The sequence below is a fragment of the Pyrenophora tritici-repentis genome, chromosome 8 (assembly GCF_003171515.1).
Source record: "Pyrenophora tritici-repentis strain M4 chromosome 8, whole genome shotgun sequence".
Lineage (NCBI taxonomy): Eukaryota > Fungi > Ascomycota > Dothideomycetes > Pleosporales > Pleosporaceae > Pyrenophora > Pyrenophora tritici-repentis.
Genome location: NC_089397.1, coordinates 1,047,608 through 1,067,871, shown reverse-complemented (window position 1 = coordinate 1,067,871; position 20,264 = coordinate 1,047,608). Strand labels below are relative to the sequence as shown.

The 20,264-nt window shown below is 51.1% G+C and overlaps 8 protein-coding genes across 8 annotated transcripts; 2 read left to right on the top strand and 6 right to left on the bottom strand.

Annotated features, from left to right (window-relative positions):
* Positions 1–475: 475 nt before the first annotated feature.
* Positions 476–1,438, bottom strand: PtrM4_138580 (uncharacterized protein; the record flags this gene model as incomplete). Its single annotated transcript, XM_001938096.2, has 1 exon — positions 476–1,438. The coding sequence occupies one exon, from the start codon at positions 1,436–1,438 to the stop codon at positions 476–478; it is 963 nt and encodes a 320-aa protein (XP_001938131.2).
* A 3,096-nt stretch (positions 1,439–4,534) lies between these two features.
* On the top strand, positions 4,535–4,738 carry PtrM4_138570 (uncharacterized protein; the record flags this gene model as incomplete). Its single annotated transcript, XM_066109387.1, has 1 exon — positions 4,535–4,738. The coding sequence occupies one exon, from the start codon at positions 4,535–4,537 to the stop codon at positions 4,736–4,738; it is 204 nt and encodes a 67-aa protein (XP_065960309.1).
* Positions 4,739–6,470: 1,732 nt separating this feature from the next.
* On the bottom strand, positions 6,471–6,836 carry PtrM4_138560 (uncharacterized protein; the record flags this gene model as incomplete). The annotated part of the gene is made up of 1 exon (XM_001938097.2): positions 6,471–6,836. One exon carries the CDS (start codon positions 6,834–6,836, stop codon positions 6,471–6,473), a length of 366 nt encoding a protein of 121 aa, XP_001938132.2.
* A 1,427-nt stretch (positions 6,837–8,263) lies between these two features.
* Positions 8,264–8,404, bottom strand: PtrM4_138550 (uncharacterized protein; the record flags this gene model as incomplete). The annotated part of the gene is made up of 1 exon (XM_066109386.1): positions 8,264–8,404. The coding sequence occupies one exon, from the start codon at positions 8,402–8,404 to the stop codon at positions 8,264–8,266; it is 141 nt and encodes a 46-aa protein (XP_065960308.1).
* An 838-nt stretch (positions 8,405–9,242) lies between these two features.
* On the bottom strand, positions 9,243–11,071 carry PtrM4_138540 (LMBR1 domain containing protein 1; the record flags this gene model as incomplete). The annotated part of the gene is made up of 2 exons (XM_001938098.1): positions 9,243–10,459; positions 10,513–11,071. The coding sequence occupies 2 exons, from the start codon at positions 11,069–11,071 to the stop codon at positions 9,243–9,245; spliced, it is 1,776 nt and encodes a 591-aa protein (XP_001938133.1).
* Positions 11,072–11,426: 355 nt separating this feature from the next.
* Positions 11,427–15,869, top strand: PtrM4_138530 (SFT1, Pre cleavage and polyadenylation specificity factor; the record flags this gene model as incomplete). Its single annotated transcript, XM_001938099.1, has 5 exons — positions 11,427–13,413; positions 13,467–13,918; positions 13,971–15,053; positions 15,106–15,253; positions 15,316–15,869. 5 exons carry the CDS (start codon positions 11,427–11,429, stop codon positions 15,867–15,869), a joined length of 4,224 nt encoding a protein of 1,407 aa, XP_001938134.1.
* Positions 15,870–16,390: 521 nt separating this feature from the next.
* Positions 16,391–17,724, bottom strand: PtrM4_138520 (DnaJ, DnaJ-class molecular chaperone with C-terminal Zn finger domain protein; the record flags this gene model as incomplete). The annotated part of the gene is made up of 2 exons (XM_001938100.1): positions 16,391–17,635; positions 17,689–17,724. 2 exons carry the CDS (start codon positions 17,722–17,724, stop codon positions 16,391–16,393), a joined length of 1,281 nt encoding a protein of 426 aa, XP_001938135.1.
* A 901-nt stretch (positions 17,725–18,625) lies between these two features.
* Positions 18,626–19,925, bottom strand: PtrM4_138510 (HemE, Uroporphyrinogen-III decarboxylase; the record flags this gene model as incomplete). Its single annotated transcript, XM_001938101.2, has 5 exons — positions 18,626–18,699; positions 18,753–19,143; positions 19,190–19,725; positions 19,776–19,817; positions 19,871–19,925. 5 exons carry the CDS (start codon positions 19,923–19,925, stop codon positions 18,626–18,628), a joined length of 1,098 nt encoding a protein of 365 aa, XP_001938136.1.
* Between the last annotated feature and the right edge of the window lie 339 nt (positions 19,926–20,264).

Here is a 20,264-nt window from a genome sequence, read left to right as displayed (position 1 = left end):
CAAATGATCTTGTAACGGGCTGAGCCCTAGGTCACATGACTAGGCCGCTGGCCTAGTCGCTTCCTTCCTTCTATCACTCTTTCCGCAACTGCACGTGGGCCGTGCGTCAACCCAAACAAAGGTAGGATGGCCGACCACTTTCCTCTTCTTCTCCTTATCTCGACTGTAAATAGCATCCGGACTAGGTAGCTGGAATACAGTACCTACAAACCGTTCACAGAGCTGTGCTGCAGGCCCTGAAGTAGGACCATCCATACTCTTTGTACATTCAATAGCAATGTCGCAGTTAAGGTTCTCGATCTTTTGACATTCGACGTTCGCACTGACGTCGAAAGTATCTGAAAGCGATTGAGAAAATGTGTCAGATATAATGAGATATTGCACAAAAGTGATGGATGTTGATGATTGTGTGTCTTGTGTTCTGTCTATCGTGTGTCCGCGCTTGTGGCCCTCTTGAGGGACGCACTGACCCTCTCTACGCTGATTGGTTGCTGCCAACGTCGAGTAACCCTGCTATCTGACAAAATGTGACGGCTTTGTCCTTTCCATGGATGTCTTTCCAGGCTCTGATAACATCTTCCCAAGCAGAATCTGCATCTAGGCCATTCCACCTTTCACTAGGAGTATACCCTAAGCTGTCTGCGATAAAAATGTTCGTGCAATCATAGTTGATCCAGTTCCCGGTGCTAGTATCATCTGTCTTAGGATCATCCTCTGACTTGGTGTGATTGACAGCTGAAGAGACATCGCCGTCTGGCCCGGGAGAAACTTCAGGAATGTATCCACTGGAGTAGCATGCGTGCTGCTTTGGCATCAAAGTGGCACAAAAATCCTCCTCAGGGTTGTAATTGGTGAAATCGGCGGGCGAAATACCACATCGTTCGGTCAATGCTTCACAACTGTCTCCTGGTTCAATCTCGACAGCCTTACATTCGGGACGACGACCGAGCGTAGTGTGATAAGAGGTTTTTCCGCCATTTCGCTTGTATGCTTCGAGGCTAGTTGTATTCAATGATTTAGGTGATTTGGCAGTGCCATTGAGGAACGAAACGGGCGTGAGGGACTTGGCGAACGTGGCCTGACCGGTCAGGCTGGTCAATTCAGCATATGACAGGCATGTGCCGTTGTTCCATGCTTGAATAGCATTCTGAATTAGGGCAAATTTCGCGTTGCTGGTGACCATGATTCCAAAGATATGGCTGCCATCGTATTCTGGTCCACAGAACTGCATGGCTAGGCTTGGAGTCGAGACGTTGAGGTCGGCGAAGTTGTCTTCAAAGACCTTAAGTGCTGGGGCAAAGCCTTGGGTGAGGAGACCCTGGCCAATGTAGACGCCTACAGTAGCTTGACCGGACTGCCCGAAAATGATGAAAGGTGTATCCGTAACTCCGTGCCCGTTCGACACATAGTCGTGTATCTGCCTAACGATAGATCGCATTCCGGATGCTTGGAGACCGAAACCTCTGTACCACCAGCCAACTTCAAAGCGAACATCAAAAGTTTCGGCCTCGGAAGTGGCATGAAACTTTGAATCGGAGGGCAGGTGAGAGAAGTCCGGACCGAAAGAAGAGCAAGCATGGATGCGAGAATTCCCTAAGTTGTTATCGACTGGGTCGTAGAGGGGAAAGTCGTAGAACAATGTTTGCTTGCATGTTCTGAAGTAGTCGACGAAGCTTGAATAGACTAACCAGTTCTCAGGGTTGGGGCCGGCGATGCTACATCGCTATGGACAGGTCTCCACGGTCCGTTAGTTAGAGCTGGCAAGGTGGCTGGATCCTGCCCGAGCAAGAGCGCCATTAGGAAGGAGTAAGAGTGTAGCAACTAGAGTCGTCCACAGTACTGTGAACCACGGCAAAGTAGCCATACTAGCTGTCCAGGTATATAGGCCGAAAATGAATTTGGAGAACGACGTGTAGAGAAAGTTGACAGAATAGGTAGTGAGTGTCGTTGGTTGGTGTTTCTTGTGGGGTCTTTGTACCGGGGTTTGGTAGGTAGTGGGGGTGAGAGAAGCGTAGGTGAGAGAAAACAGGCTTGGCACTATATTGGGTCAGGACCCTGATGCGCACGAAACCTATCACGCGATTCTGCCTGTTTGTCAAATCTTGCTTAACGGCCAAGCTCTGCCGAGCTAATCACTTGGCACAACCGACTAGACCTGCAAAGAACGAAAGACGTATCGCACCAAGCCTTTGCGGACACCAACTAGAAGTCATAAGATACTTGACATACTAGGGTACAATGGCCACTGTAGTCGCCAGGGCATATTAAGAATCACACGCGGATTCAAGCAGACTAGAGCTATGAGAGAAGGCAGGATTTTATTTAATTGAGTAGTTACAAAAATTTATGTGTTTGCTTCACTGTAAAGCAAAGGCAATACCAATTCCTCCAAACCCTCAGCCCAGGACATGTTTACATGAGAAGGTAGCTCAACGCTCCAAATGCAGCCATTAGGCACGCCATACCTTCAACATGCAATTTTTGAGCGGCACTCTTGTCAGACGGGCAGGCGATTGTTGTGTTACGACGAGAGCAAATTTCGTATGGTAGGGAAGCCGATATGCTTGAAGCGACTGCAGAATCGATCTTGACCCGGCAAGGACTGTGATTGACAGTATGTTTGGCCAGTACTGCACAAAGTTTATCACTACCGGAAATCTTCTCGGTATCCATGATCTTGTAGGCAATTCCCTGATCCTCGCTGCAGTCCTGGCAGTTTGTTGCAGCGACAAGATCTATATCCTGCGCGGACTTTTTGGTGGTAAATGTGATTGCCGAGCTTTGCATGTAGTCCGTTAGATTTGTCCCTCCCTAGGGAAGATCGGGATCCGTAGTACAATTATGCCATGACAGGGTGAAAGCTAATCTCCAGATACCCTCGCTATTGAGTTGATCGTAGTGGCGGTATATGAGGTAAGGGTCGGTGCTGGACATGTTTTCCAACCTCAGTTCCCACTAATGATAGTCGTGGAAGCTCCCCTGGTCGATGATTGACCCATTGGTAATATTCCAGATATCGATTTGTATACTTAACTCGAGTAGTGTCGCGAGTTGGGTGTTTTGAAAAGCAAAGACGATAGGCACATATAGCGCTGGAGCATATGTGTCGTTACGCGGGAGAACCAGCTCTACTTCCACAACGCCCGAGGAATCACTGGCGGCCGCATTAACAGCCTATATAGGCCACCAAGAACCAGCTGACCCAAGAGATAATGTACATTGAAGAGCGGGTAGTGACCGGAAGATTACAGAGAAGAGGGTGTTGTAGCAGTAATGGCGGAGTGAGGGTAAGTAACTCGGAGAAGTTGTCGAGCCACAGCACGATTGAAGGAATTGGTTCAGCGCAGCGAATTCTGTGTTGGACGCGGCTGGAAGGATAATGTGAAGGAAGCTTGACGTGTACTAATAGAAGCAGACGGCTCTAAAGATGTTGTCCCTTTAGGACAGGTGGGATCTCAAAGGGAAGGTAAGGGCAGGGGTTGTTGCCGCGACAGCCGCTCAGCTGCCCGGTGGAGAAAGAGGCTCGCGGGCGCCGGCACGTAACCGCAGCGCGCATCCCAAACAATACTGATGGGCCACCGACAGCCTATGTAGTAGCGATCGCTGCCGTGAGATCCGATCTGCCAGCTGAATGGACAGCCACGAGGGTCGTCATAAAAAGCTTGACAACTTGCAAGAGCAGAATGCAGTGTTGTTTCAAAAGCTGTTCATAGTTGCAACATGTTTGTACATCAATTGATAAGAGTAACCCTAAAGGGTGTTTAGTGACGCTAGATTGCTGATGACTTGTGTCTGATTACTGGGTATATTGCAGCACACATGTGCAGTCTGTAGCTTTTTATGAGCACCCCCGTGCTGCAATACGAAGCACTGGAGCTCGTACGACCTTCACAATGTTATCTTGGCACCTGGGCGTGCGAAACACCTAGACCCGTCCGAGTTGTATTTACAAGCCTCACAGCCTATATATGTCAGGGAACTGATTCCTGCAGGTCCGTAAGAGGCTTACCTGTCGACCATGCAGCCTGCCATGAAAACTTCTCGTACAGAAGAGGAACAGTGCGAGAGATTGGACATGCAGGCGCTCTTGCCATCTGTTGGACAATAACACCCAGGAACTTTAGGGCGAAAAATTGTATTGGGAGGATTCAAAAGTGAGGGACCAGACGGATGTGGTGGCAGCCCTGCAAGGTACCTCGTCGTGGCGCATACTTGGCACCGGCTTGGCACAAGAGCCGAAGCGACCTTCTTGGCCTTCTCCACTCGCGGCACTTCTCCAAAGCCTTCTGGCTGCTGCCTCACACGCTGGGTCCAGCAAGCTATCATCCCGTTGGCGGAACTATTGTGACGTGGTAAATTGCTTCTCACACGAAAAGACAAGCAAGAGAGCGAGAGACTCCGACTATGGTTATAAGATCAGTGCCTCGGAGCACATTCGAGTCTGCATTTTGCTATCAAGACATAGATCTTCTTTTACTATGCGCTCGTTGAACTCCTGTCTTTGGTATATTGCGAATATCTAAGCCTTACAAAGATGCAGTTAACATACCTGTACATTACTGGCCTCCTTGCAGCATTCGCTCTAGCATGGCCCGCTCATCTTCGTCGAGCTGTTGATTGCGCATTCTCCACAGCACCTGCTGATCAATTTAAGACTTGCGAGAGCATGGCAGCCGACTGGGCAATATCTATCGACAAGTTTAAGCAGTTGAATTCCACTGTCAGTTGCCCAACCTGAACACCTTCAACGGGTTGTACTGCGTCGTCGGCACTGTCACCGACGAACCGATCACAACTTTCACTTCCGTGGCCACTACAACGCTTGCAATGACGAGTCGGAGACCACTGCCACTACCCCTGTCCCTGCCCTGAGTACCACCTCTTCCACGAGTACGAGCGCTTCATCCACAACCACAAAGGCCAGTACCATGACTACAGCCGGTAATAGTGTTGCCACTCCAATGCCCACACAACCTGGAACCCCCGTCACAACTACCACCGCTAAACCGTCGGATACCACGTCCACAGGAATGGCATTCAGACACCCCAACCAACCCAGCCTGGCATGGTTACTGTTTGCAATAATTTTCACTACGTAGCATCGGGTGTGACTTGCAGCTAGATCACAAACTACCAAAGGATTAGTCTTGCAGACTCTGTGAAGTGAAGTCCCACAGTCGGCAGTGATTGCCACAACAAGATCACTCTTGCCAACTTTATCAAGTGGAACAGTGGAGTTGATATAAAGTGCCAAAACATGTGGGTAGAGAACAATATCTGCATCATTGTTTGAAGAGCTTAAGAAAATTTGATTCATGTACTTGATTAGTTAGTACCGCAGACGAGAGACGACAGTTTGTGTCAAAGAGTATAGTAATTAGAAAATTCCCATGTAGCTTTAACATTTCAATTATAAGGTTATCCGCCCAGTCCCCGTGATGTTTCCATATTTACTCAGCTTTCCTTCTTCCCCAACTTCTTAGTCTCACTATCCCACATCCTTTCTCTTCTCTATTACCTCTCTATCTTGATCCTTTGCGCTCAGTAGCTTCGCAGCAAGGCTAAAGAGCACAAAGCTACTCACGAACCAAAGCCTATGGTGTGAAACTCATGCTGGTTGAATAGAAGCATCTAACTAGACATAAGGCGAGTGAATGCGTCAAACTACCTGTGAGCACCGGCCGATAGAAGGTAACTATAAATCGGAGTCATGCAATTCGATTATTTAACGGGTTGTGGAAGCCAGCTACCTGTCAAAATAACAATGATTGCTCGTTGCAATCTAAACAAAGTGCGTTGAGCTAAAAAGGGAAACAGAAACACAGCAATAGCTTAGCGGCGGGCACTTGACATCAAGGGATGCAATTAGTAGCTGCACAGGTTGGAATTGATTGTTATTCTATCAAACACTTGCTATGTATTTGGAACTTGAATACCTAGTCGCCTGTTTCTCAGAGTTCCTTTTCTCTTAGGGACAAACGTTACTGTCACCCAGTTTACATAAGAATGAAGCCTAACGCTCCGACAACTGCCATAAAGCATACCAGACCGCCAACAAGCACTCGCTGAGCCGCATTCTCATCTGCTGGACAATCTGCTGGCAGAGCTTTCTTGTTCCAGTGTGCTATATCATCGCATCGGCGCTTGGTGATAGAAGCTGAGATGCTTGACGCAGCAGCTGAATTGATCTTGACTCGACAAGGATCGGGGGTAGGAAGAGGCAATGCTACCAGTCCACATGTTCCTTTGCCAGGCCAATAATGATCGAGTGGGGCGTCATAGTTGTCGGTGATATTGAAAGCAACCCCCATGCCATCGGAACACTTTTTGTTTTCGGTAGCGGAAACAAGGTCGACGTCCTGTGTGAGATCTTTGCTTGTGAAGGCGAGAAGATTAGTTGAAGAGTTAAAGGTCAACGGGAGGTTTCTAAAGGGGCCATCTTTTTTCGTACAGTTGATCCAGCCCACGCTCTAGAGAATAGCCCAACAGCCCTCGCGGTTGAATTTGGAGAAGGTGCGGTATTCAAAGTAGGGGTTACTACTGGAGAGGTTTGCCCATTGTATGTCGTATATGCCGCTAGTACTACCATTGCCGAATCGGTCGTCGCGGTCGTAGATATCAAACATAATGGTGATATCAAGCACCGGAGCCAACTCAGGATTCTGGATAGCAAAGATGATAGGCATATCGTTCGTGGGTGCGTAGGAGTCGTTCTGCGGAAAAACCAGATCCACTTCCAGCAGGCCGGTAAGGTTGTTCACGGCTGCGTTGATCACCGCGCTACAGGCAATGAGTAGCCAAAGCATCCATGAAATCGTCCAGGGAAGAGTCTGCATGTTGATGTTGTGTGATGCAGAAATCCGATGGTGTAACCTTGTACAAAGAAGTAGTTGTGGTAGGAGAGTAGATTAAAGAGGTTCGTGGCCAGCGCGACAGAGGTTCAGACAAAAGTGCAGCAAACGTCATTGTCAGCCTGGCACCTCAGTTCACCTGGTACACTGTGAACTGTATCTCACGTGACTCCTCGTCACCTGCTTACTCATCTCGGTTGTGTATATAATCGCTCTATGTAGCTCTCTCAATACAAAAACCTTCTTCCTCTCTTCTGCCCTGTCCTACATCCGACAGTTATTAGCGGATGGTAGAAATCGAGACAACGCGCCAACACAGACATGGGGGCCAGGTGAGAGAATCAAGCTCGCAAAGCATGACCTACCCGGACGGCAGCTGCCGTGATAGCCGCCCCCGCCACTAACGTTAGCGACAGTGAACGCAAACATCATAAGCAAACTATGGCCGGATCTAGTATACGAACCCTGCAGCAGTGCAAGGCTGCCTAGAATATGCAAGGGCTGGACCCACACATGCTCACCTGGCGCCGTTTGCGCAACACGGGTAGAAAGCCACGTGGGGTGATATGAAAGCTTGACACTATGTGTGCACATGTCACAGCGCGCAGCATACGTAAAACTCAAACACCCAATAGGATCCAAACCATTATCCGTAGGACTAACAAGCAACTGGCGTATTCACATCATAGTCCAATGCAAAACAGTTGAATTCTGCTAATTCATAACCATCTAAAACAGAAACCAGAAATCCATGCATTCACAAAGGGCGAACACAAAACGTCTAAATCACACCTTGTTCGCCGTGGATCTCTCCTTTGACCGGATCTTTCGTGTGGAATGCTTATCCCTATCAAACAGAAAGATCCTGTATACTATTCTCCGCGCACTTAATGCGAATATTAGCGCATTTTCATCATACCTGTCCTCCAAGGTTCAGATGATGGGATATCTTACAGCGGAGAAGCAACAGAGTGGAGACTTGGCACGCAGCGGGATCTGCATAGTTACATGGGTTGTCTCCGCCCTCGGCGCACTAGCGGAGCTTAATCGCACATACATCTTCCAGCTCGCAAGGCTGCATGCAATACATCCATGTCCCAAAATAACGCTACGTATTTTTGGTAGCTTAATGTACTTGGGCAAGGCATATGTGATTTCAAGATTACATGTGGTAAAGTTTTTGATTCTGGAACTACTGGTTGTGTGATGAGGTATCCGACTCGTGGTAGACAAGCACTCTGTTAGACAAGCCCTTCCTCCGCATTGTTATCCTGTAGTTCTCATGCTCATAACCTCTTCTTCTGTGCGCAATCTCGGGAATTAGGACTGAGACTTTTCCGTTTCCTGTACCAATCGCTGTTGGAGGCTTCTTGTGATGGACACACGTCAGGATGACCGTACTCCTCCGCAAATTAGATGCCGTTGACAGAGAACTGAAATCCAAGATTTAGATCCTGGTGTGTAATCAAATTCATCGCCGAGAGCTGCTCCAGAGACCGGTTGTGCACAAAGGTTCCCGTGGTATCATCGCCCGAGGATTGGTATATGAACATGTTGGGCACATATCGAAGGAGTTCGGTCTCTGCGTTGATTTGGCGGCACACATACACCAGGGCGATATTGTGATGTAAAGTTGTCTGACTGGGGAAGGTTTTGTCAAGGTAGATGGTACGATCTTCCAACGCGTATTTGTAGATCTGTATCCCGAACTCTGCAGGAAGGCGTAGAAGTGGCGAGTTACTTGCGTTGAGCTGGGAGCTATAAGTTGTCCCGATCAGCCATGAAAAAAATATAGGTTTCATCGGATTCTTACATGGAATCGCGTGCAGCTGCAGCTTAAGCTTGGAGAGTCGCCTCCTGTTTGCCTTCGGACTTGACTTCGGACTCGTGCGTCTCATCCGCCACCGGTGCGACAGTTGAAGGTGTCATATCGGATTATCTTGCTGCGCCGAGGGCTTCTACAAGAGGTGAGGGGATGGAGAGATGGAGAGAGAGAGAGGGTCTCAAGGTCTGCACCAACCCCGCACTAGGTTATAGGTCTTGGCAAGCCAATGCTGGAAGTGAAAGTGGTGAAGGAGAGTATTAGGCGAGTATTTAGCGCGCAATCTAGGCAACAGCGTGTTTTGCTTCAAGCTCGGGCAGGGTGGCCAATATTCAAGAGATAGATGCAAAGGTAAAATTGACATTTCGATGAAAACGCACAATAAGATAACTCAAGGTATCATACAAATTTCAAAGAAACATTGACAGTGCCACACAAAAGACCGACTAAACCGAGACAAGAAACCTCCCAAAAGCCCATGTGTACCATCCCGTTCAAGACCCAAACTCGGTTGCATTTCCTATTGTAAACAATTTTAGACCTCATGTGAAGTTTTGACCAGAAGTATACTACTGAATCCTCTCATCCCTCTCAGTAGCTCCATAGTTGGCAGGCTTCGTAGCCCGTCCAGTAACGTCACTCCAGGCAGCACCAAACCTGCGTCCCGTGCTGGCCAGTAGACCTTCGTCCTCTTCCTCTTCCAAGTCACGATCAATTTGCTCCTGATCGAGCGTTGGTGCCTTGAACAGTGTCGTCAAGAAGACAATCAGGTAAACACCAAGGAAGGCGAACTGGGCCCAGAAGAGAACAATACCAAAGAAGGGGAAGTTGATTGTGACCCGGTTGATGAAGGTACTGAGAACTGAGGGTGTGCAGACCTGTTGTGCGGCGGGGTTGGTGGCGAGTTCGCTGCAGGGCTTGATCAGGTCTTTGTGCTCAGCACAGTCGGGCTGCTCATCTAGGCTGTTGGTCTTCATGTCACAGTAGGTCTGTGGACCCCAGGTGGCATATTGAGGTGCAACCACCATGGCGACGGAGTAGTTGATGGCGAGAGTGATGAGAGTGAGTAGCACAGTGGCCATGAGAAGAGCCTGTGGCGAAGTCTGCCCCTTGCGGATCTTGAAGATGGTAACCCACAGGAAGCGGATGCCAGCAGTGGCGATGCCAACAACGGAGGCGGAAAACAAGAAGAGAACAAGGAGCAAGAACAGAACATAGTCAATGGGAAAGACCTTGGCTGATTTGACGAGGACCCAGTTGAGCGGTTGGAAGATGTTGATGTGACCAAGAATGTAGCCGCAGTGAGCACCGCAGATGGAGTTCTTGGCCTTGTCAATACCAGTGATGAGCATGCTAGCGAAGATGACGAGAGCAAAGACGAGAAGGATAAGGCCGCCAATGAGCTTGAGGGGGCGGAAGAAGGCTTCAGTCTTGATCCAGGCCTTGACGATCCAATGGCGGTCCTCGCCGCTGGACTCAGCAGCAAGGCGCTCGCGGCGGATGAGTGTGCGCTCTTCACGTACCAGCGCCTCCAGCTCTCGCCTGTCCCTGCTGTCGAGTCCGCCCTCGCGGCCTTCATTGCGGCCCTCAAGCTGTCTTTGACGCTCGCGGTTAGTCTCGAGCTGAGATGCAGTGTTGGCGGCAAGGGTGGGGGCTGAGACGGAAGGCGCGGACTTGATCATGGCCACGGGAAGGAGCGCCATTCCGGCACCAGTGTAGAGGACGAAAAGAACGGTGCCAACTGTGATCAAGAAGCCAAGACCAAAGGATAGAGCGCGTTCGCCATCTGAAAGAATTAGCTCATGTAATTTCGTATGTGGACATTTCGGTCATGCTTACGGTTCTCTGACAACAGGTGCTTGAAGTAGTCGAGATCGAGGCGTTTGTCCTCCTTGGCCTGCTTCGCAAAGGGAACGAAGAAGCCAACGAGGAAAATGGCCACGACGAAGATGAGGAAGCCAAGCGTCCACTTGAGCGCACCTCCGATGCGTTGGGCGGCCGTCTGCTCTCCGTGCTCGGCCGCATCCTGGTCGTATTCCTCATACCAGAAGTAGGTAAAAGGAATAACGAGGAGACAGAGGACCGCATCAAGCGAGTAGAGCGTGTAGTATACGATGCGCAGCGTGTAGACGATGCTGTCGACCTTGTCGGGTGTGGCCCAGTCCTTCTTGCGCCCGAGGCTCGATCGCGACGTGGATGAGACGAGAGCCACATCCACGGGGATAAGCAACACGGTCGCGAGCAGCGCAAGTGTGGTGAAGATGCAGACAATGGTGACGGCAGCGGCGCGATCACGCGGCTTCTGGTAGACGTAGACGAATGTGGACGCGATGAGGAAGAGGATGGCCACTGCGACGGCGTAGGCCACCCAGATGAGGCTGGTTTGTATGAGCGCCATGGTGAAGCTCTGCTGTGACTGTCAGATGTTGTTTCTCCCCAATTCGGCGATATAAGAAGGGATTACATACCCTGTCTTCTCAAGGCCCGATGGATAACGGAAGAGGATGGGCGATGGCAGCCTGTTTGTCGCTGTTGCTAGTCTTGCGGCAGGATGACGTTCCATAGCTCTGGGGGGGCGGGGATGACCCTTGTACGCGGGCCAGAGCTCCTGCACCGCTAGCGAACATGTGCGCATCCAGAGCTCTTTGACGCGCCTCAACACCAAACAAATATCGCGACATTGTTCTCTCGGCCACCATCTATACCCATCCGTAGTACGATGAGCAGCGTCGCCGAGACACTCTATCCTCGCCATGCAGTGCTACACTGAAATAGCCCCACCCACGGCCGTCAGCCATGCACTCCATCTTCCCTTCCTGCACTCTAGATCAAACAACCTAGTCGTCGCAAAGAACTCGCTCTTACAAATCTTCGAGCTCAAGTCAACCACCACCGAAGTTACACCAGGCGCAGGAGAGAATTCGGAGAATGCGGCGGCCAATCTGGATACAGAGGCAGCAGACGTGCCCTTGCAGCGCACTGAAAACACGGCAAAGCTGGTGCTCGTCGCCGAGTTCCCGCTCGCGGGCACCGTCATATCGCTTGCGCGCGTAAAGGCACTCAATACAAAGTCAAAGGGCGAGGCGCTGCTGGTGGCATTTCGGGATGCAAAGCTCAGTTTGGTAGAGTGGGACCCGGAGACGTACAACCTGCATACTATATCAATACACTACTATGAGAACCCAGACTTGCCCGGCATTGCACCTTGGTCCGCTGATCTCAAAGATACGTACAACTTCTTGACGGCAGATCCCAGCAGCAGATGCGCTGCCCTCAAGTTTGGTACCCACAACCTCGCCATCCTGCCCTTTCGCCAGCGTGATCTTGTCGAAGATGACTACGACTCCGATGCCGACGGCCCTAAGGAGACCAAGGCTGACCAGGCGAACGGCACAAATGGAGAACACAAGACGCCGTATTCTTCCTCCTTTGTCCTCCCGCTCACGAACCTCGACCCCACCCTAACACATCCCGTTCATCTCGCATTCTTGCACGAATACCGCGAACCCACTTTTGGCATAGTCGCTGCCTCGCGAGCCACGGCCCCATCCTTACTCGCCCAACGAAAAGATATCCTCACTTACTCCGTCTTCACGCTCGATCTCGAACAAAAGGCTTCGACCACACTACTATCAGTCTCCGGACTGCCATACGATATCACAAAAGTGGTGCCACTACCATCGCCCATTGGGGGTGCTCTGCTAGTGGGAGGGAACGAGATCATACATGTCGACCAGGGAGGTAAGACCAACGGCGTGGCAGTGAATGAGTTTGCCAAGGCTTGCACTTCGTTCTCTCTCAGCGACCAGTCAGATCTAGCATTGCACCTGGAGGGCTGCAGCATCGAGCTTTTGTCTCAAGAAACAGGCGATGTGCTGATCGTGCTCAACAATGGACGTCTTCTCATTCTCACCTTCACCTTGGACGGTCGTACCGTATCTGGCATGACCATCCAGACTGTTGCGGCAGATCATGGTGGACACTTGCTCAAGTCTGCAGCTTCATGCACTAGCAATCTTGGACGGGGTCGGCTTTTCATTGGAAGCGAAGACGGAGAATCCGTCATGCTGGGTTGGACTGGCTTGACAAACCAATTACGGAGAAAACTGTCAAATGCTGATCTTGACGGAGAGGACGATTCTGAGGAAGAGGAAATTGATGACATGGAGGATGATCTTTACAACGATACAGCACCGACTATGCACAAGATCACAGCCGCTGTTTCGGAGCCCACTGCACCTGGAACATACACCTTCAGGATACACGATGTGTTGCCAAGTATAGCGCCTATTAAAGACGCCGTCTTACATCCAGGCAAGGTTACCGAATCGCTGAACAGGGGTGAGATCATGTTGTCGACTGGTAGGGGGGCAGCGGGAGCAATAACAGCGCTTGACCGCGAACTTCATCCCATCAGTGTAGCGACAAAGGAACTTCCTTCGGCACATGGTGTCTGGGCTGTGCATGCTCGGAAACAAGCCCCTGGGGATGTGACAGCTGCGTTTGGTGAGGATACTGAGGCCAACATGGCTACTGACGTGGACTATGACCAGTACTTGGTAATGTCCAAGAATGGCGAGGATGGCACTGTAGTTTATGAAGTCAACGGCGATAAGCTTACCGAAACCGACAAAGGCGACTTTGAACGAGAGGAAGGCACAACGCTATTGGTTGGTATCCTAGCAGCGGGCACCAAGGTCGTGCAGGTGATGCGGACCGAAGTTCGCATCTATGATTCTGGTAAAATCCATGCTAAAGTAGACCATTGGCAAACCTGCTAACAAGCCGATTAGAACTAAACTTGGTCCATATCCAGTCCATGGAAGAGGAAGAAGAGGGGGGGAGTACCAAAGAGCTCAACATCATTAACGCTAGTTTTGCGGATCCGTACTTGCTCATCCTTAGAGAGGACTCCAGTGTTAAGATCTTCAAAGCTAATAGCGATGATGAACTCGAAGAAGTCGAAGCCAGTGGCCTGTCTGGGTCACAATGGCTGTCGGCGAGTCTATTCAAATCGTCTAGTTTTACGGAAGTCTTCGCCTTCCTTTTGACACCAGAGGGAGGTCTTCGTGTATTCGCTATGTCCGACATGCAGAAGCCGTGCTACGTAGCTGAAGCGTTAAGCTTCCTGCCACCTATGCTCACGATGGACTATGTTCCTAAACGGAGCGCTGCGAAGGCCACCATTACTGAGATATTGGCCGCGGATTTGGGTGATGCGACGACTAAATCACCCCATCTTATTGTGAGTGTCGGGATTCTTTTTGACTTGTAGACGATAACTAATAAGCCTGTAGATCCGTACATCTAGCGATAACCTGGTCATCTATAAGGCATTCCACGCTCCGTCCAGGTCAGCATCTGATCTGTGGACGAAGAATTTACGATGGGTCAAGCTTTCTCAACAGCATGTACCACGATACATCGAAGACAATGGTTCAGAAGACCCTGGGTTTGAAAGCACCCTGGTAGCGCTAGACGACGTCTGTGGATACAGCACTGTTTTCCAGCGAGGCACGACACCGGCCTTCATCTTCAAAGAGGCATCAAGCGCACCGCGTGTAATCGGTCTGAGTGGCAAACCTGTCAAGAGTCTCACTTCCTTCCACACCTCAAAATGCCAGCGCGGCTTTGCATACCTAGACTCTACAGATACGCTTCGCATATGCCAGCTTCCGCCTCAAACACACTATGGCCACCTGGGCTGGGCAACACGGCGCATGCCAATGGACTCTGAGGTGCATGCCCTCACGTATCACCCGTCAGGATTGTACATTGTGGGCACTGGACAAACAGAAGACTATCAGCTTGATCCGACTGAGACATACCACTACGATCTACCAAAAGAAGATCTCACCTTTAAGCCAAGCATTGAGCGTGGCGTCGTTAAACTACTGGACGAAAAGTCCTGGACCATCATCGACACGCATATCTTGGACCCGCAAGAAATTGTTCTCAGCATCAAGACGCTCAACCTAGAAGTCAGCGAGATAACGCATCAGCGGAAAGATCTCATCGCTGTCGGTACTTCAGTCGTCCATGGCGAAGATCTTGCTACAAAAGGATGTATTCGTATCTTCGAAGTCATCACCGTGGTGCCGCAGCCTGATCGCCCCGAGACCAACAAGCGCCTGAAACTCATCGTCAAAGACGAGGTCAAGGGTGCGGTATCTGCCATCTCCGAACTGGGTACTCAGGGATTCCTGATCATGGCACAGGGACAAAAGTGCATGGTTCGCGGTCTCAAGGAAGACGGTACCTTACTTCCTGTTGCCTTCATGGATATGCAATGCTACGTCAGCGACCTGAAGAATCTGCCCGGGACCGGTATGCTCGCCATGGGCGATGCATACAGAGGTGTCTGGTTCACAGGATACACAGTAAGTCTCAAAGTCTTCAACTTCCCGAACCCCATCGCTAACAACCGAATAGGAAGAGCCATATAAGATGTCTCTCTTCGCCCGCTCAAAGCATAACCTCGAAACCATAGCCGTCGACTTCCTCCCCTTCGACCAACAACTCCATCTCGTCGTCGCAGACGCAGACATGAACCTACAAATCCTTCAGTTCGACCCTGATAGTACGTTCCCCCCTCCTCATCGCCCCTTCATCCCCCCACACCCACTAACACCTCACCCACAGACCCAAAAAGTGAAGCAGGCTCACGCCTCCTCCACAAGGCAACCTTCCATACAGGCCACCTCCCCACCTCCCTGCATCTCATACACTCCCACCTCAAACTCCCCTCTGCCACCGACTTCGCCGCCACAAACTCCAATCCGGCCGACGCCTTCGCAATGGACACTTCCCCCAACACTACAACTGACACACCACAACAACCGTTCCACCAAATCCTACATACGACGCAATCAGGCACCCTCGCCTTGCTCACCCCGCTTAGTGAAGATAGCTATAGGCGGCTATCCAACTTGACCGCGTACTTGGCTAATACGCTGGATTCGGCGTGTAGCTTGAATCCCCGCGCGTTCCGTACAGGCGATGTGGCGGAGGGTGGGTGGGATGCTGGGACGGGCGCTAGAGGCGTGCTAGACGGCAATTTGTTGTTGAGGTGGGGTGAACTGGGGGAGAGGGGAAGGAGGGAGGGGCTGGCCAAGTATGGGGAGGGTGAATGGATGTTTTGGGGGGAGAGGGAGGTACTTGCTGGATGGGGAGCGTTTGGAGGGAGGGGGCGGTAGATGAATGGTAGGATGGGGGTGGGTAAATCGGGTGAAGAATGTCATGATCAAAGGCAAAACGTTAGGAAACTTCTCAGATAACACAAGTAGCTCAAATGCAGACATTACCGCAAGATTCCATTCCTCAAACTATGACTACCTCCCCATCTCCTCCCGGTCTAAGAGAAAAACACGCCTGTCTAATGAACCGAACCTTGCAGCATCCATTGAAAGAAAAGAAAATACTCATGATAAAGTAATGATATCATAGTAAAAGGATGGAAGAAAACAACAAAGTACAGAGTTAGTCCATGTCGATTATGGGGTATCGGCCTAGAACCTTTGCGTCAAACGGCTTCGTCGTCGTCGACGACTTTTTTCCAAGAACTTTTGGAGGCAGTAGCCGAAGCTAAAAATCCCCCGCTCGTTCCATCTCACACCACCCACCCAGTAAAAGCGCCTACAACTGTCGTGTCCTGCCCTTTTTGCTCATAAATCGTACTTTCGTTTCACCCACCGGCCGTTACACACAGGTGTAGCGTTTACTGCGATGCGCACTGTACTCGTTCAGCGCCAGGGTGCATTTCATCGTCGTCATCATCCATGCCACCCATTCCGCGTGCGCGCGCCGACTCGCCTGATGCGTCGACATCTTCGAGCGTAAAGTCCTCCGTCATAGCGTCTGGCGGAGGCAGGGACTCAGGAACCTTGCGGGGAGGTAGGACCGATTCGAGGGCGCGGATCTGCTCCGGAGTCAAGGGGGTGCCGTCTTCGCCGCCCAGTCGCTCGGGGAACTTGACGTCAAATTGGATGTACATGTTACCAAAGTCGTGGTGTCGGTACGAAGGCATACCCTGTCCACGGATGACCTTGACTTCGCCAGGGCTGATGCACTCGCCAGGGATGATGTCGACGGTTAACCACCGCTCGTCGAGGTGCTCGATGTGGATCTGACCACCGGCAAGGGCAGTCAGTAGGTCGATCTCAGTGTGGTAGAAGAGATCGTCGTCTTTGCGCTGGAAGCGGGCGTGGGGCTTCTGCTCGATCTCGAAAACAACGTCGCCGGGTTCTACGTCAGGTAGCTGGTCACCCTCGCCTCGGAACTCGATCTTGTGCCCGCTCTTAACACCACGATCTACGTGAACGTGCAGGACCTTGCGTTCGATGATTGTCTTCTTGCCGTTGCACTGCTTGCATCGGTCCTTGTCCCGGATGATTTCTCCCTCTCCCTGGCAGTCGGGGCACACGGTCTGGAAACGCTGAATCATAGGGCCCATCTGTCTCATCATGTGCTTCATACCGCGACCATCGCAGCCCGCACACTTCTTAACGGCACCCTCCTTGCCACCGACACCGTGGCACTTGGGGCAAATGACGGATTTCTGGAGGGCAAGTTTCGAAACCTTGCCACGATAGACATCCTCGAGCGATACCTTGTGGACGTGGGAGATTGTGCGTGCCTTCTTGGGACCTTGTTCGCGTCCTCCACCCATGCCGCCGCCGAACATGCCTCCAAAGGGGCCGCCACCACCGCCAAAGAACTGCGCAAACAGGTCCTCAGCAGCCATGCCGCCTCCTCCGCCCATGCCACCCTGCTCTAGGCCTTCCTCGCCATATTGGTCGTATATTTGACGCTTTTGTGGGTCGGAAAGGACCTCGTATGCGTGTGAGAGGTCCTTGAACTTGTCGGCAGCCTCTGGGTTGTGGGCATTCTTATCAGGATGCCACTTGAGCGCTCCCTTCTTGTACGCTGATTTCAGTTGTGCCTCGGTGCAGTCTGGTGACACCTGGTGTTGTTAGACGGCTATCTTTGACTTGACGCAAGCAAGGCTATGCTTACCCCTAGGAGGTCGTAGAACTTGGTGTCTTTGACCATTATCGCGGTTGCCGATTGTACGGAGGTGTAGAGGGGCTAGTGCGGGTCGCAAAAGTCGAGTGGAGGGGTATGGTAGAATATATCAAAGGTAATTTGTGGGGAGTACGAGTCGCGGATGTCCCTGGAGATCTTTATATGGTCAGTAATCAAGATGGGGGCCAAGTTTTGCAGGTACTGGGGCAAGGCGAGGCTCGCAGAGAGGCGTCGGTTACTTCCTCGCCGGGGGGTCAAAGGGCACAAAAAGGGCTTACCGAGAATCGCCGCCAAAGGGTATAGCGGGTAAAGGTGAGCACGGATTGGTGAATCGAACAATGCGTGTAATTGTGTGGTGAAGGCAATGGTAGAGGCGACGCTTGTGGACTTAAAAGTAGTAAACCGGGATGTTGCAAATGCACCGGCTGCGCCGAGCGAGAGAAGATTCCAAAGTATTCTATGCCTTTCCATGGGGCCTCAGCCGCCCAAGATTGCTTGAAAACACACGTCTGCCTGCGCAAACCACCTAGCCGGCCCCACTGGATCCGAGAAAATCAACTTTTCTCTACTATCAAGCCTGGTATAACCTATTCTGCCTTGAATGCATCGATTCTGGGTGCGCAAACCATGGGAACCTTCGATGAATGCACGCTATGACCACTGGTTGTGGACCAATCGGGTTTGCGACGATCAGTAGGGCTCTTATCGCCGAAGATTGGCGAAGTCGGAAGCGGGACCCTTATTTTGCCATTGCCATGTTGCGCCATCACGCAAGGCCGAGCTGTGTAGGAGCTGATATTTTGCTCTGTTTGTTTGCTTCTTAATCTATTTATCGAGTGCATCTCGAAAAGTCCTTTCCATATCCCCATCTGTCTTTGGTCTGCCCCGGTTCCAGCCCACGGCTGAGGCAGCCAAGACCCTTTGAGGATTACGCCTTGGTCAGCCTGTGGATTTCCTCAAAGTAAAACTTGAGGTCATCTGGTTTCACGAAAGGGGTGATGCCTACTAATTGTTAGTCACATAATCATACTAATCAACGCCATTACGGAACCTACCGTGACCAAGGTTGGCGATCCAGCCCTGCTTGCCACCACCGAACCCAGCGACCATTTCCTCCACCACCTTCGTGATGGATTCCCTGGTGCCGTATAGAACACCGGGGTCCGCGTTTCCTTGCAGCACCTTGCCCTTGGCCTGCGCGACCTTGTATGCCTCTGCCGGCGCATGTAGCCAGTCCAGACCAATGGTATTATAGTTTGTGTCGCAGAGGTCCGAGAGGGCGTACCATGCTCCTTTCGCAAATACCGTCATCGGAACGGGCTCCAGGCCTTTGGACTTGATACGTGCGGGGAGGTTGTCAGCAATGTGGTTGAGGTATGGAAGAGCAAACGTCTTGAAGCATGTTGGTGACAGCTCGCCTGCCCACGAATCGAAGACTTGGATCATCTACAACAGTCAGTACCGCACCATAGCCAACGAACAGGATTCATACCTGTGCCCCAGCCTGCACCTGCAGAGCAAGATACTCAACGCAAAGCTCTGCAATCTTCTTGAGGAGCGCCTTGGTCTCTTCTGGGTATTTGTATATCCATGTCTTGGTCTGGATGAACATCTTACTACCTCCGCCCTCTACCATGTAGCACAGCAGCGTCCAAGGCGCACCGCAGAAGCCAATCAACGGCACCCTTCCGGCTAGCTTTTGTCGTGTCATAGTGATAGCCTTGTAGACATAGTCTAGTGACTCTGCTACGTCTACCTCCCTCTCAAGCACCTCCTTGTACTGTTTGTCGTCCGGAGTTTGTAACGGCTCGGGGAAATGGGGCCCCTTCTTATCTACCATGATCACCTCCATTCCCATCGCTTGCGGTATGACGAGGATGTCTGAGAAGATGATTGCGGCGTCGATGAGGCCTGCATAGCGCTCAATGGGTTGAAGCGTCAGAGTGGAGGCGATGTCGGGGCTGCGGCAACATTCGAAAAAGTCGTTTTTGCCTTTTGCCTCATGGTACTCGGGCAGGTAACGTCCAGCTTTGTCTTGTGAGCATTGCGTCGCTTCCCTGATAAATGAGGCATCTTACCTTGTCGCATCACCCATATCGGCGGCCGCTCGACTTTTTCGCCTGTACATTGTCAATTCAATCTGTATTTTGGCCTGCCACAAACTGTCACTAACCTCTTGCTGTACGCAAGATAAGATCATTCTTCATGGGCTCAAATTGGGGTGCCATTGTTGCTGTAAAGATTGTGTCAGTGGCTGCATACACAAATGTACAGCACATCGGCGTCGTAACTTTGGGTCGATCCGTCTACCCCGCGACGTCCGCGTAAGAGCTAACCACATACAGACGCGTTCCTGCATCTTGCCCGTCTCCGGCATTTCTCTCACAACTTTTTGTCCGAGAGGATGCTATTGCGAAGAGCTAACTATTTGACGCGTCCTGGGTTGTCATCCCAAAGGACTGCCATTCTTGCCTCCCGCCGCTCATACAGTACAGGGAGCATCCGATTTTTGAGCTCGACGCGACCATGCGCGAAAACACGTGCAACACTATCTACCAGTTCAAGAT